The 15,869-nt window shown below is 40.4% G+C and overlaps 2 protein-coding genes, 1 long non-coding RNA gene and 1 other non-coding gene across 9 annotated transcripts in view; 2 read left to right on the top strand and 2 right to left on the bottom strand.

Annotated features, from left to right (window-relative positions):
* Nucleotides 1–1,837: 1,837 nt before the first annotated feature.
* On the bottom strand, nt 1,838–11,152 carry GRPEL2 (GrpE like 2, mitochondrial). Of its 2 annotated transcripts, XR_014055505.1 has the most exons (5): nt 11,061–11,152; nt 8,693–8,846; nt 7,517–7,598; nt 4,630–5,063; nt 1,838–4,081 (listed from the first exon to the last, which is right to left on the bottom strand). XR_014055505.1 is itself a non-coding variant. In XM_081495720.1 (4 exons), the coding sequence occupies exons 1-4, from the start codon at nt 11,132–11,134 to the stop codon at nt 4,699–4,701; spliced, it is 675 nt and encodes a 224-aa protein (XP_081351846.1). In that variant the 5' UTR covers nt 11,135–11,152; the 3' UTR covers nt 1,838–4,698. The 2 variants fall into 2 exon arrangements, 1 of the variants encoding a protein (XP_081351846.1); XM_081495720.1 differs by having other exon boundaries at nt 1,838–5,063.
* On the top strand, nt 7,982–8,054 carry TRNAW-CCA (transfer RNA tryptophan (anticodon CCA)). The gene has a single exon. It is a non-coding gene; the product is annotated as a tRNA-Trp (tRNA).
* Nucleotides 11,153–11,244: 92 nt separating the features above from the next.
* LOC145508659 (uncharacterized) overlaps nt 11,245–15,869 on the top strand; it is a 106,581-nt gene continuing 101,956 nt past the window's right edge. For both annotated transcript variants that reach the window (XR_014055512.1, XR_014055513.1), the window contains exon 1: nt 11,245–11,345. This is a non-coding gene — a long non-coding RNA (uncharacterized LOC145508659). The remainder of the gene's footprint in view (nt 11,346–15,869) is intronic.
* Nucleotides 14,300–15,869, bottom strand: part of AFAP1L1 (actin filament associated protein 1 like 1) — a 69,065-nt gene continuing 67,495 nt past the window's right edge. For all 4 annotated transcript variants that reach the window (XM_081495713.1, XM_081495711.1, XM_081495716.1 and 1 more), the window contains one exon: nt 14,300–15,424. In XM_081495713.1, the coding sequence (XP_081351839.1) occupies nt 15,401–15,424 (24 nt within the window). In that variant the 3' untranslated portion in view covers nt 14,300–15,400. The remainder of the gene's footprint in view (nt 15,425–15,869) is intronic.

The raw sequence follows: 15,869 nt of genomic DNA, 5'->3' as shown, positions 1-15,869 counted from the left end.
AGAAAAGGTAGAAAGGAAGGGATAAGCTCCATTTTCACCCTCTAAGGAAACAAAAGCAGCTTCACTACGGCTAGTTTACTACACTATAAAGGACAGATTTCCTCTCATAGAAAATAAAATTGGGGATGAGTTTCAGAATAAAATAAGGAAAATTCACGTGTATTCAGTCGGATTATGGCTAAGAATAGAAATAGAAGGGACTCTGAGAAGAGTAAAAGGGCATAGAGCTGAGATTACAGCCAACTTTGTGAGTCTTAACATGGCCAAACTGGATTATTAGTAAAATGGTAGATGAATAAACATGTATTTCTCATATTAAAAAAAAAACACAAAAAGCACTTTTGGGCAATATTTGTGTTAAAATGCAAAACCAGACTCAAGATACTCCTTTAAATTACTATGTTTTCTTTTTGGCCTCACTCTGTGGCATGTGATCTCCATTTCAACTTGTGCCCCCTGCATTGGTAGCAGTCTTAACCACTGGAATGCCAGGGAAGTCCTTTCCTCAAATCATCTTTTAAAACAAGCATTCATTGATCACTTTGTGCCATGTTCTCTTATGTGCTAACAGTATGATCCATGTAGTATTTTTTTTATAGGGTAAAATCATATTAAGTTTGAAACTCAACTTGACTTCGCTTTTAATTTTAGGGTCCTTGGTTATTCTAGATTCTACAGCTGTGTTTTCTTCTAATAGGGAAAAATTCTTCCAATCCCACAATGCCATGTGTATCAAAGTGGTAGGACAAATTCAAAAAAGCTGTTTAAGAGGAAAAGCAAGGATGCATAATTCTGCTGGCCAAGGTACAAAACTAGTAGTGAGACTGGGTGATTCCATCAGTTATATATTGCTGCATAACAAACCACCCCAAAACTTAGTGGGTAAAGGTAACAATCACTTTTTTTGCCCATAAATCTGCACATTGGGCAGGACTCAGTGAGATCTCATCTGTTCCATGTGATGTCAGATGGGGCTGCTCCACTGGGGACTGGCGAGTCCACTTTCACAGTGGCTCACTGAGGTGGCTGGCAGGATGGTGCTGGCTGTCAGCTAAAAGCTCAGCCATGGCCCTTGGTTCTACTCCACAGGCTACTTGAGTTGGCTCTTTGGTTTGATGGCTAGGTATCAAGAGTGAGCATCCAGAGACAGGAAGGTGTGGGTCAGAAACCAGCAGTGTCACTTCCCTATAATCTACTGGTCCAGATTCAAGGAGATTTCAAAGCTGTCTTTTAAAACCTCCAGTGAATTTGAGAATGGACAAGAGTAAGGATATACTTACCAACTAGCTCTGGGAATGTGAGAAACAATGGATTATGGAGCCAGGGGGGAAAGAATGGTGAAAATGCGGAGCCAAAACTACAGGAAAGGCTGGCTACAAAGAGGGGCACTTAGCCAGGAGGCTGGGTATGTGGAAGCCAGTGAAGAGGCAGAGGTTGGGAAAGGCACATGGAAGCAGACCACATGCCAGTAACTGGACTGAGAGGATGGTCAGAAGTTCTGCAGTTCGAGTAAAATGATCAAAGCAGGTAAGATGACTAGAACCAAGAAGCAAGCACAAGACTATAAGGCAGTGCCAGACAGAAAGGCAGAAATAGGAGTCCAGATTTAAGAAATATACAGAAATCAGAAGGAAGCAAGTCAAGGAGGTAAAAAAACAGATAAGACCTCAACACCAAGGCAAAATGCCTGCATTGCATCCACTTGCCTGGGCAGCTGTGAGACCCCAAGATCCCTCTACTGAGCACCAACAAGGTCGGTCAGCAATCAGTGAAATGACCATGTCAATAAGCAGTATGATTTCTGGCAGACAGAGAGTAAATACATGAAACACAGTCATTTCAATTAAGGTTTTATTAATGTTGTTTCTGAAGATTATATTTCACCTTTGTCTTCTTTGATTTTGCTTTAGTGTTTAAGGACGTTTCTTCACTTATTAAATCCTTTGCCATCAAAGAGCACCACATAACTTATATCAGTACAAACTGAATGATTCCTTTATAGTGGTAAGGAAAATCCACCAAAGATTCATAAAATCCAAGTACTAAGACACCAAGGTCCCTCTTCACATGAGCCAAAGCTTCCTTACACATATCATCTACAAGCCAATAATATCTTTTTACTTTACTATCAAGATGAAAATAATTAAGAGCACTGAAACAACCTTTTTATTTCTCCAGTCTAAAAATGTAGACTTCCTCATTATAGTTTAAACAGACACACACAAAAAACAGAAGCTGAAAAGAAAATAATTCACTGTGACTGATTAACTTACAATTATTTTTTTAGTCAAGCACCAGTCTTCCCCTTCCCCTAGACTTTAGGCAACTATAAAAACATATGAAAAACAATGTGTATAAAAAGCAATAAAAATAAATATTCGAGGGCCTACTGTAATAGGCAATTTGCACATTTCATTTAATCCTCGTAATAGTTTGAGAATTATAACTATTTTACAAACATGGAAGCAGGCTCAGAAGAGTGAAGTGACTAGGCTGGGAATTATGTTCAAGTTTATGCTTACTAAGCATATGCTCTGTTATGCTGCGCTGGCTCCTGAAAGCCTTTCAACTTTTTGAGATTCTGTTACAGCTCCAGCTTCTAAATTTATACTTTTAACTCTGCAAAACTACTGAATAATAGAAGAATCTAAAATTATTCTCAATCTACTTGCTAAAACAGGAGGTTGCAAAGAATACTGAAGAACTCTTCAAGTAATCAGAACATTCCACACTTAAAATTATGGTTATTCTAATTCATTTGTAATGAATAGCTAGTGATCCAAGAACACATGGAAAATCACAATTGCCTCACTTTCTTATTGTCACTATTTGTCATTCTCAAAGGAATGAAGGCAAAAAAAAAAGACAAATTCCTATTGTGAAATCTGCTCATTACATTTACAGGATGTACTTAGTGGAATGCCAAGAGGTTCTGGTTTTAAAATCTCACCACCAGTCTTTTGTTTGCATCTTATATGTATTTGTTTTTTTAAGTGTCTAAATCTGGTGGAGGTGGTAGGACCCATTAGGGGATGGTTTTGTTGATGCCTATCTGTGTAGTGTGCTAGAACTTTCTATGATGTCTAAGAGGCTCTTTCACTACCCCACAGAATGGGGTCATAGAGTTCTAGAAGAAATGGATTTATTTTATGGAAAAGTAACTTAAACCTAAACCTGGACAATCTGGACACCTAACAACATTTAATTGTCTGTTGGGGATATATTTGCATGTTCATTATAGAACTGTTGAATCTTAAATACTGAAGTTAATGTCTAGTTATTTCTTACTTAAGTTCTCACTGAAATTTAGTTTACTAGTTTTAGAGATTTTTTTTTTTGAGTCCAGTCCTAAAAAGACTATGTTTTCACACCTAGTCTGAAGAAACTGAAAGGGTGAGATTAGATCATTAAGGCGGCTTCTAACATTAAAAGATCTACAAAGACCTCCTTTCTAATGTTCAATTGATATATATATCATTCATTCACTAACTCACTTATTGAATAAATTTTTTATAGAACACTATCTATAAGACTGAAATAAAAATATACACATAGGCTCATTGCCTCTAAGAGGTCAGTACATAAAAGGGGAGCTAGATGTTTACACATGACGTAAGACAGATACAAAAACTAGGATATAAAGCTAGTCAATGTAAGAGAGGTAGTGAATTGTGAGTACACCCCCCCAAAAAAAACCCCAAACAAACAAAACACAATTCCAAACCCAGCATAACTAAATGAAATGAGGAATCATAAGAACCTAACATTTTCTGGTCCTGACCACCTCCCTACATAATCTAATCAAGGATCACAAGATAAATCTGACCAAGTGGCAGAGGATTTAAGGGCCAGTGGAAAGAGAAATTGTGGTAAATTACTTGCATAGACCAATTTAGGTCATTAGGTGTTGGTGCTGCCTCAATTTCCCTGAAATGATTATACACCCAGGGAGGCTGAAAATAATTTGAAGACAACTCAGCGAGGAAAGCACAAGGTTTCTTGGCCATACTTGCTTGAAAGGGACCTGGTATCTTGATTTCTTGCCAATCTCTGTCTTCCAAGTCTTTCCTGGGGCCTTAGCCTTGTAAATGGGATTTGAAAAGGGAAATGAGTGTGAATATCAAGTTTACCTGGCAGGAACTACAAGGACAAAAGATAGTTAGAAGAAAAATAAAATGAAAACAGTAGGCTCTGAAAATCTATGTGCAAAAAGATCAATCCAAATGATTTAAATTCATACAGCTATAAAGCTTTATCATTTCAGTACCCAAATGTTAAACCAACCCCTACCACCTCTTCTTCCCACAAAATTCAAGATCCTATACAATTTCTGTTATAGGGACCAGAAATGAACATAGAGTTGAAAACACATAAATAAACATACACTCATTTCCACCTCTAAAAAAGATTTTGGATTGAAAGTCATCAGAGTACCAATTTTAAAATAATTTTCTTAAACACATTTTGTTAAGGCCACAGGAACACTTGTCACATTGTTCAAATGCCCAATGGCAAGACTTCTGATGAGACCAAACAGGTCACATTAAATCAATAGAGTATCTCAGAAATAAAGCCAATATGACTAAATCCAAAACAGATCACATGAAGTACCTCATGTACAATACGAACCTAGTTTAATAAATAAAGGAATCACAGGTGACTGCACTCTGGGAGAACATGCAGTTCCTCTGGGCCCATTCATAGTCTTCTCTGAGACTCTACTGCCACTTCCACCTGGGCAAGTCTAATGGTGCGGCCATGAAGCTTGTAGCCATCTTGCCTTACGAATGCCACGGTGCCAGGCTGTACCCCAACACCAGCTGGCACGTGACAAATGAGTTCATGCTCATGAGGGTCATATTTGTCACCGATGGGTGTCATCTTCTCCAGGCCGTGTTTGGCGAACACACTTTTCAGCTTTGCTTCTAAAAGTGACAATCCTCGGAAGATCTTCTCCAGAGTGAGCTTCTGGTCCGCAGGCTCTGTTTCTTCAGAAATACACTCTGTAGTCTTCTCCAAAATGTCTGCCACCTCCACCAAATCCTTACAGAAACTCTGAATTCCTATAGAGAAACCAAACACTCTTATTGTTTGTGAGGAAATCACTCTGTTTTTGAGGGCAGAGTTTGGGGAAGGCTCAAAGAGGTGGCTGGTATACTAGGTACCCCAGGAAATGCAAAGATTGCTACATGGGATTTGAGGATTATTGCCAGTGATTACCCTTGCAACCGAACTGATGAGCCAACATTTCTCTTAGAAGACACGTGACTAGGAAGCCGCCTAGGAAATGGGGAAGATCATTAGAACCCAAGAACTAGGTAAGACTATGTCCAGAAGGTTCAGAAACCTGTCTTTTTAAAAACTTGACTTAGTTTTATATGCTTCTTTTATCTATGGTGTGAAGGACAGGGAGGCCTGGTATGCTGCAGTCCATCGGGTTGCAAAGAGTCGGACGTGACTGAGTGACTGAACAACTCACCTTTAGTGAGTTGTTCACCTTTACATATATTTTGAAAATTCCTGCCTGTCTCATTTGTGCTAAGGCATGCATTCTCAATAGGAAGAAGACATTCACTGATGGGGGAATAATAAAAGAGGAGTTGACAAGACTGTGCTAAGGAGGAGTAAACGAGTGGTTTATTCTTGAGAATTAGCTAAATAGGAACATGAAAGAAATATACTCCATAGGTGAGGTAAATCTCTAAATGCCTGCTACAAAGTTATATCTTATTGTTTGTGAGGAAATCACTCTGTTCTGTCTGCTGGAGAGGCCACCAAGCTTGTCTAATATTTTTAGAGTCACATAAACTTTATAAAAGTGAACTCAGTTATTGAGAAATCTCATTACTTCCAATGCAGCATTCTTCATTTTTCTTATAGAAATGATAAGGAATATCATTTTTGTGTGGTAACACAAAAGCCCTGGTAGGAGCTGGTGAGGGGCGAAGGACTTTGTTGATCTAGTTTTAATCCAGGGACAAGTTCAAGGGTGTATCAAAACACGCAGCCAATAAAAGAGATAATGACAGAGGAGAGATTTCCCAGGTATGTACTGTCTGGATGGAAAGGATGCAGTTTGCTGAGCCCTGATAGTTGGAAATATGCGACTAAAACTTGGATGAAATATCAGAAACACATTTGGGGGTCAGTACTAAGTTATTTAGGAATACAATTTCGGGGTTAGTATTTACTCAGAGTCTTGAAACATGGTATCTATAGCACTGAATGAGAATCAGAAGGCTAAGCCAAAGGAATGGGGTTGGATGGGACATGAATGGAGTGAATCTTGTGTATAAACAGCAGATAAAATCCAGAGAACAGGAAGGAGTATGAGTGATATAAGGGAAAGAAAAATAGATTAGGGATCAGGGATTAATGGATTCATATCTACATCTGATGTCAAATAACTTTTTCTAGCTTGCCTGTAAGAGGAGACTGGACTAAATAGTATCCAACGGCCCCTCGGGCACTCCATTCTATGTGCAGTAAAAGTATAATGCTCCATATTAAATTGTGAGTATAGCAAGTCATCACAGATTGCCTTTTACCCTTGAATTTCTGTTATTTAACTAACAGTTTCATGAACAGATTTGGAACAAGATGTGGTACATTTAGGAAAAGATTTCTGAGAGACTTTGAAATGAACCAAAAAGATTATTCAACGCCATCAGTGAAAAAATAGATTTGATCTAGCACAGCCATCAGGGTTATCAGATTCCATGTGGTCTGAGCCTTTGAGTTGTAACTCAGCAAGCTGTAGAACAGTGAAAGTAACGCAAAAGATTTTTGTCTATAGTTGTGAAAGTTGTCTGATAGAGACAGTTAGTTATTGCATTCTGGATATAGACCAGTTTTGCTTGCTGCTGCTGCTAAGTCGCTTCAGTTGTGTCCGACTCTGTGCAACCCACAGATGGCAGCCCACCAGGCTCCGCCGTCCCTGGGATTCTCCAGGCAAGAATATTGGAGTGGATTGCCATTTCCTTCTCCAGTGCATGAAAGGGAAAAGTGAAAGTGGAGTCGCTCAGTCGTGTCTGACTCTTAGCGACCCCATGGACTGTAGCCTACCAGGCTCCTCCGTCCATGGGATTTTCCAGGCAAGAGTACTGGAGTGGGGTGCCATTGCCTTCTCCGCAGTTTTGCTTAGATGAAGCAAATTTTCGCATTTCTGATTGCCTATGTGTCTGCTCTTTGGATTCTTTTCTGAACATCTTAATGATTCACTTCACTTGTTCATGAAAGAGTTAAACAGAATTGCCTGTATAGGCACTAGAATGATAACTGTACATGCTTGAAAAATAACAAAAGTCTGGTGAAAATAAACGCAAACATTATTTCAGCAAATGGTTCATTTTCCAACATTCCCAATAAGCAGCACAGAAAGCCTATGGGAATAGAGGAAGGGTACAATATAGGTTGGTTAAGGATCCAGATGTGTTTTTTGCTAAGTTCAGTGTGCAGAACTGCTAGTAAGTGCCCTTAAACTAAAAAATATTTTTATTATTAATATATCTCTCACCAAATATCTTGGCATCTTCTACACATCTCTGGGTTCGCCTTCTTAGATTTTCACTGTCAGCTACAGCTCTCTGGTATCTCACCTAAGCATCAGAAGCAAAGTCACAGTGATGAGAAAACATGCTTATTGGTGGAAAAGAAACTTTTTGCTTATTTTACAAATTTTACCCTTGGTATAGATTTTTATTAAAACAAACAAACAAAAACATTAGGAGCTGTATAGGAATCTTGTATCAGCTATTCCCAATTCCCAGTCAGAGCAGCAATCTCTGTTTACAATAGTTCTGATAGGCTGTCATTTAGGCTGCCAGTTTGAACCCATAACAACTGTTTTCAAGCTCATTATCTTCAGAAAAAGCTTTCCTTTTCATCTTCAGCCAACACTGCCACCCTCCCACTTTCTTTTGTTGAACTGAACTCTAGGACAACCAAGAGTAAGTTTTTAAAAATATGTCATCTTGGGACTTCCTTGATGGTTCAGTGGTTAAGACTCCATGCTCCCAATGCAATGGGCCCAGGTTCGATTCCTGGTCAGGGAATTAGAGCCCACATGCCGCAACTAAGACCCAGCACAGCCAATAAATATGTATTAAAAAAATATGTCATCTATTTGAAGGCAATTATTTAGCCTCTTTTGTCTTTTTTTCTTTCATTCTTATAATCCCTGCTTCCTTTCATTACTCTCATAAGACACACTTTCTAACCTCATTGCCCTTTCTGGGTGGTCCTGCTTTGGAATTGCTCTATTTCTCAAAATCTGTCAGTACAGTACTGGCACACTAAGCCAGATAGAGTCTGATTGGCAGAATAAAATGGTAAATGACCACATTATTCGACAAATATTTATTGAGTGTCTACTACATGCCAGGCATTGTATCTCCATTGAAACTACCAAAATATCAGATATCTAAGTACTGTGACACACCAGGAAACTGAATAAAGATGGGTATCTGTAGTTGGCAATGTTTTTGAACTACTACAGATTATTTTGCTCAGTATATCTAACAAGAGGGAGTAAAGAGCTAATTAGAGGAAACAGTTTAAAAAACTGACTTAAAAAACTTTATGTGAATATTTAAGCCAGAGAGAAGATGTGACTATAGGTAACATAAACAGATAATAGAAAATATGATATATATTTCAGACTATATGAACAGATAATATAAAATCTACCTACTGTTAAATCTTGGACTTCCTTCTCCAGTTTAACAGCTTTTAGCTTTAAGGCTCGTTCTGCAAGAGAGGGTCCCAGTTCATCAGGGGGGTCCTCAGAATTGCAGTCTTCACCAGCGGTTCTCTGAGTGGCAGTGCTGAAAGGATGCAGCCATCCCCTAGCCATGACAAACAGCCAAAATTACAACAAAGTTCAGAGACTGGAATGCTTCCCAGATTGACTCTCTTTAGACAAAGTGCTTTCAGTTTCAATAACAACACAAACACTTAAAATGTGCTTGTTAAGTGCCAGACACAGTTGACAAGGTTTTATTAAATCATCTTTTCATCTCACAATATGTGAGATAAATACTATTATCATCCCCATTTTATAGATGAGAAAACCAAAGTTCAGAGAGGCTTATGCCTTACTCAAGATCACATAGTATTCTGTTGAATCAGGATACTGAGCATCAGGCAGTAGAAATAGCTGGAAGTGGGGACACAAAAGTCAGCAAGAGAACACCAAATTATAGTACCTAGAACCAGCAGGACAATGCCAGAAGCAAGAATTCAAAACAAAAAGCCATACAGTTCAGGTTCAGTCTCTCATTTTATAAATGGGGAAAATTAACCCCAGGTAAAGGTACCTTATCAAATTGGAGTGAGGCCTAGAATTCTAAAGCTTTCTTGATCACAAGCTTTAAGTAAAAAGCTTTTATGGAAAAGAATCTGTGTTAAGAGAAAGAGGTGGGAACTTACCATGTAAAATCAAATCAATCAAAAACTTACAAAACATTTACTATATGTTGTGGACTGTGAACAGGTGAATGAAACAGATCATATAGATACGTAGCTCAGTTTACATAAAAATTTTAAAGTAGGGGTTTGTAGATCTTGGATTGCAGCAGTTTTGAACCCCCTGTTCAAGGAAGTTTCCATTACACCTCCTGGGTCCTCATAATTTAATTTGAAGTAAAACCATCAAGAAAATCTGTGGGTGCAAAAGGTCTTTAAAACAAATAGTTTATTTATATAAACTGGCATATTTTGAAAAGTGGCCACTGAGGTGAAATCTAAATGAACTCTTAGTAGGGGTAAAGGAGTTTAGTTCAAGAACAGGAAGAGGGAACCATTAGTATAAGGGTGTGGGCAAGATTACTTTTTATCTTTCATGCTAATCCTGAATTCAGTTATTATGATCTTATGTCAAATTATACATGATTACCAATTTTTAGTTCAGAAAATGTGGTCACGATAAATCTGGGACACATCAAACAGGGTGAAGTAGATCCTTCCTCCTAAAGTCCTAAAAAACATTTATCCAATTAAAAATAGGTCAAAATATCCTCAGGTCCAGTTGAAGGGAACATGGCCAGGGCCCAAGTCATGAGAAACAGGGAAGTTGTGGTGGATTCATTCAATTGCTACTCTTTCAGAACTGGAGTGGGGGAAATTTTATTAGAAGGAACCATTTTGCTCCCGATCACTTCCCTACACCAAAAACTGCCAAAAAGATTAGGGAAAAAAAGCTTGAAACTCAGAATTCAATCTCTCACCCTAGTGCTGGGTCAGGTGTGTTATGGTAAAAAGGCGACAAACAGTTATGTAAAATTTTCGGATTTCACCGTAATTTACTTTTCAGAGATCCAACCTTACCCATTCCCCTACTCAGCAATTTTTATTTTTTTCTGGTAAAGAAACTGTCAACCGGGAATCGTCCCTGAGAATAATGAACATTGGTCACTAATTAAAAGGGCTGATTCTACAGCCCTGACTGGTTTTCAGTCTGAATTCCACCACTTCATGAGATTTAAGTTTGGAGACGTTACTCAAATTTTCTAAACCACAGTTTCCCCCAATTAAACGGGAGAATAAAAAGAACTACCCCTAGTTCTGCAATCGGCAAGATAAGTGATCAAAAAAAGCTGCTGCAATCGATGGATAAAAGCAGCAACCAGAACTTCAAACTCTTGAAGGCAGGTGGAAGAGCCGTTTGGCAAAGTCCAACGCCCTCCTTTTACCTACAGGAAAAGTGAAGCTCAGATGTGGGTTCCCCATTATTTTCACACAGGGTGCTAAGAGAGAATCCCAATTCACCTGTAGGCACCAAAGCTGGAGAAAGGGGCGAGAAGGGCACGTCCCTAATTCAGTCGGAAGAACAATTCCCACCTCCGAGGGCGTGACCTCGAATCTTCCTACGTAACCTCGGCCCGACAAGGAGGCGCGGCTGTGGACCTCAGTTTCCCGCTCTGTAAGATGGAGCCGTGAGCGCCCAGTTGTAGCGGCCGAGAGGCTAGAGAGGTCCCCTTGTTCTCCAGCCCCAAACTGCCCGTTCAGATCGCTCGTCCCTCATTGTCCTCAAGTTCCCAATCCCCACCTGCCTCGCTTACCTGCCCTCGGAAGCGGCAAGCGAGGCCAGGGGCTGCATCCCTCGCCGGACCGCCCACAGGAGCCTGGCAGCCATGTTCCCACCTCGGCTTACGGAGGCAGCGCATGCGCACTTGCTCCAAATGGCGAGCTATGCTCGCTTCAAAAACCACGCTTCCCAGCAGCCTTTGCGGGCGTTTTTCTCTTAGGGCCCCGGATGGGAACGCCACTTCTCGGGTTGCTCCTGCTCAGTTCCCTACCCGGTCTATAAGCAACGCAGCTCTTCCGGCCCCAGGCGTGTTCCGCGGGTAAGTTGGTTTCCTGTGAATAGGCTCAGTGCTAAGCGCGGAATATGCGGCGACCACAGGGAGCAACATTTTTACCCTCAAGGAGCTTACATGAAGTTTTACACAACAAACAAGTGCAAACACCATATAAAGTCAAAATATGACCCTTATTTAAACGCGAGGGGCTTGGTGTTGCGGAACCCTAGACTACGATATGACCTAGTGTGGGGCGTTTTCCCAGTGGAAATAACGTTTGAACTGAAAGCGGAATAATAAGTAAACGAAAAGAGAGGCAAGTGGTTCAGGTAGAAGAAAACAGCATCTGCAAGGTCAAAAAGGAGCGCCTTGCGAGTAAGGGACTGAAGTACTGGAGGAGGCGGAGGAGCAACACAAGACCGTGGTTAGAGCCAGGGCCTGTGAGGAATTAGAAAAGTCAAAGCCTAACCCTCATCTCTTACCAACCATGCTCGCTTTTTTCGCCAATTCCCCCTTTCCTCTCAACTTCCTGTGGCTCGAAATGTGTATTTTTTCATTTCTCCTTACTAATGTGTAAACTCCATTAGGGCAGATATATGTATATATATATTTTGGTCTGTTCATATTTAATAAACAATGGAATAGTGCCCTAATGTAGTTGTTCAAAATCTTTTTGTCTAAAGAACTTGAATGTTACAGTGCCATTACTTGTTTAAGGGGTCACTCACCGCTGTGTGGAGGAGACTGGGTCTAAGAGGTGGGGAGACAAGCTGTTGGACGGGTCTGTGCAGGGAAGGGTTGTGTTCTGTCCTGGGATTACCTCACTAGAGAGACCTTTGTAACCGCCTTGTCTAAAGTCACTACTGTTTTAGGTATATCCAGCAGTTTTTTGGTTTTTGTTTCGATTATAAGCTTCATGAGAGTGTCTGCCTTGTTCACAGCTGTGATTTCTGGCATCTAGTACAGTAGGTGCACACAGTAGATGCTCTAGTATTTGTTAAATGAATTAATGAAGTTGGAAGGTGTCAATGGAGATGGGAAGAAATAGATGAATTTTAGATTTAGTATGGAAAATGGACAGGTTGTGACAATAGACTGGTAATTGGGGTTGTGGACACTTGGAGTTACCAAACTAGTTACTGGATAGTCCTTAATGTAAAAAAAAGTTTTTTTAAGGAAGGAGCAGTGTGCCTTCATCATTCTGAATCTTCACTTTAGTGTGGCTCGTTTGTACTGTAGCTATTTGAGTCCTAGTTTTTCTGTGCTTGTTTGTGAGTACCGTAAAGAGAAAGCTGGAGTCTTTTGCATCCTTATATTCTATAAAAGGAAGGCCTGGCTCAAATGTGTTATAATCAGCAACCTTCTGTTTCCTTTTGACCTTAGGAAAAGAACAACATGGGTTAAGGAATGATTATGATTCTCTTTTACATAGGAGAAAACAGGCTCGGAGTGGTTGGTGAACCTGCTAAAGGACCCCCACTGAGGATTCAGTGATACTGGAAATCTGATAATCCAAACGCTTTGCAGTACTGGGGAGGATGGAGCTTCAACTCCACCTTAGAACCGTGGCCCTACACTTTGAAAAAAAAACCAAAGAAGTGGCATCCACGCTGTCGCCATTTTGTTAAAACTTCTTGTAGCTAAGTTACACCAGGTGTGCTGCATCCACTCATTAACTGCTTGTGTGCTTCTGAATAAAGGAGGGGGGACGTGAGTGAAATAGACCCTTGGAACCAAGAGGAGGGGGATTCTAGGGTCAGACTCTGTGTATTCAAATGCCGACTCCACCACTTCTTAAATGTGGACTTGAGTAAGTTACATAACTTCTCTGGGCTTCCATTTCCTGAACTGTGAAAACTGGGATAACAGAACCTATCTCACAGAGTTTAGTGAACATTAAAGGGAAAACACCTAGAGAAGTAATTAGCACCAGGTTTGGCTACATAAAGGGCAAAAGTGTGGAGCCCTTTGTTCAAGATTACTGAGAGGGTAACAGAGCAATAAGCCAAGCACAGAGCCCTGCTAGGCGTGGGCCTCTCTGTGACTGCATGGGTTGTATGTCTTGTAAGCCAGTCATGGCTAACGGTGCCTGATGCATGGTGAGTGCTCAATAATGTTAATTATTAATTTTGTAGAGTGATCTCCTCAAAGAGCCAAGATCTATTGGTGGGAAAAGGCACTCAAAATAACTATAGGAAAGAATGTGACACACATCACATACACAGTTGAATTGCTGGGTGCCATTCCAGGATCTACATTTTAAGGAAGAACACTGGCAGTGCAGTTTAGGTGAGCTCCGTTGTCATTGAAGACACTCAGGTGGAATTTGGATGAAAGATGTCAATTATGGATAACAGTCCTTTAAGTTTTTAATGGTTGTTAAAACCATGTGAAAGTCATTGCTTCTTCAGTGGAAAGAACACAAAAATTTGAGTCAGATGTTTCTTATCTAGCTAATAACCACTATGGCTGAACCTTTCCTATTTCTTGGACAGTGCAATGCTTCCTGTGTATGTTATCTCATTGAATCCCCCCAGTAGTTTTGGGAGAAAAGTACCATTGTTAACACGGTTTTCACAGGTAAAACAATCAGAGGTCAAAGTCACAGCTGGTAAATGGCAGAGGCAGAGCTCAAGCAGCTTTGTCTGGATCCAGGCTCATCAGCCCTATTCTGCCACCGATAGCTGGGTGCTTTTGGTCAGGTTATTTTACTTGCGTTGGTCTCCTGCTTCCTCAGAGAGTGATACAGTTTGGGTGAGGCTCAAGTGTGTAATGGAGAAGGCGATGGCACCCCACTCCAGCGTTCTTGCCTGGAGAATCCCAGGGACGGGGGAACCTGGTGGGTTGCCGTCTATGGGGTCGCACAGAGTCGGACACGACTGAAGTGACTTAGCAGCAGCAAGTGTGTAAAGCCTTAGGTAAGTAAAGTGTGTGCAGCCCAGAGTGTCCAGAGGCTTCTCTATGATTTCCTTTCTTTCCCCTTGAGTTAACCTTTGAGCTTTTGCAGTTAAATGATTTTTATCTTTATTGGAGGGAAAGGTGGTGAAGGCCTGTAATGGGCCTACAGTGTTGAGAAAGTAATGAATGGCACAGTTAGAAGACTGCCTGGGACTTGCGGTCCTTGCTCTTCTATAAAAATATGAAATGTTTATAAAAGGTTTAGCACCCCTGTGGCATAAATGAGCCACCATCCTCTTGGTTTTCTGTGATAGATTTACTTGATAGTAGGGCTGAAAGGGCGGACTGGTGGGTCTCCAAGTGCAAGGTAAGGTTAAAGACATAAAGAATATCACCTGGATTTCTAATCATAGCTCTCAGAGCCTGAGTGCTGTATACATTAGGTAGAGGACTTGACTGATAGCAAATGATCCCACCTTACAGTGCCTGCAACATTCTGTGGACATTAGAAATCAGTGCTTATGTCTGAGGATCACTGTGAGCTTAAAATATGTCAGTTGCTGAACTTCTTGGCCTGCTGGACTCCTCTGTGCCAGATCTCTGATTTGAAAACACTCAAATCTGGGATTCTAGAATCTGTCATGAGGAATGATCATAGAATTTGCATAATTTCTGTAGTTTTTGTTCACTTCATGCAAGTAGGAATAATGGTATTGATTTTTCAGCCTGTTTTGCCTAGATTGTCAGTAATGCCCAGTGTGAATTCATTTGGCACAGGTGTTGTCAGATGATCAAGTCCCATCTCTCTGTACTGCACCACTGATGCCTCAAGACCTTCCTTTGTCCTATGGACTGGGAATGGGATGCTGAGAATAGGGTGGAATGGCTTATTCACATGTGCTTTCATTTCTTCTTCAGAGGGGAAGGCAAAGACATTCAACAAAACCTTTACAACTGTAGAGATTTCTGTCTCCCTCCACCCCCATTTCCACCCTCTGTAAAGTTATAAGGATGCCCTCTATTTCCCTCTTCTAATTCTTTTCTTCCCATATTCCCTATAATCATGCAGACAATAAAGGCTGGTCTTTGGGATGCCCAGAGAGTTTGGGCTACTTCCAGTCTTCTGATGCCTCCTTGTGAAAAAGGCTTCACCTTGGATGGACAAGGTGTTGTTTCCTTTGGATGAAATCCTCATCTTCTTTCTAGGTCTTCTTCATTTCCCATTCCTGAATAACAGAAAAACAGGAAAAAAAATCGGTTTATTGAATATTCAGGTGTAATTTGCAGGATAAAAACAAGGTAAAAACATCCTTGATTTCTTTCTTTTCTTTATCCTGCACATCCTCAGCAGCAAATTCTTCTCCTCTACCTCCAAAACCAGCTACTTGCTATCACCTCCACTAAACTTTTCTAATCTCTTATAAAAATTCTCCTAACTGATCTCTCTATCCCCTTATCCATTTGCAACATGGTAGCCAGGATGGTCTCTTAAAAATGTAATTCATACCCCAGAATTCATTGGTCCAAATTTGCCAATGACTTTCCATTATGTTAGAACAAAATCCAGAGTTCTTCCAGTGGCCCATAAGGATCAAGGAGAAGCAAACTCTGGTTCATGGACCAAATCTGGCTCACTACATATTTTTCTATGACCCATCAGCTAAGAATGGT

This window comes from Giraffa tippelskirchi, chromosome 6 (genome assembly GCF_054371585.1).
Source record: "Giraffa tippelskirchi isolate mGirTip1 chromosome 6, T2T-mGirTip1v1.2.pri, whole genome shotgun sequence".
In the NCBI taxonomy this organism is placed as follows: Eukaryota; Metazoa; Chordata; class Mammalia; order Artiodactyla; family Giraffidae; genus Giraffa; species Giraffa tippelskirchi.
The sequence above is the reverse complement of the archived record's forward strand: the minus strand, read 5'-3'. Positions and strand labels throughout refer to the sequence as shown.

Bases quoted from the DNA above. Each gene is read 5' to 3' on its own strand.
- GRPEL2 (XM_081495720.1), bottom strand. From the start codon at position 11,134: ATGGCTGCCAGGCTCCTGTGGGCGGTCCGGCGAGGGATGCAGCCCCTG. The intron at 7,599-8,692 runs GTAGGTAGATTT...TCTGATGCTTAG, and splicing joins AGGAAGTCCAAGATTTAACA to GTGAGATACCAGAGAGCTGT. The intron at 5,064-7,516 runs GTGAGAGATATA...GTTTCTCTATAG, and splicing joins AGAAGATGCCAAGATATTTG to GAATTCAGAGTTTCTGTAAG.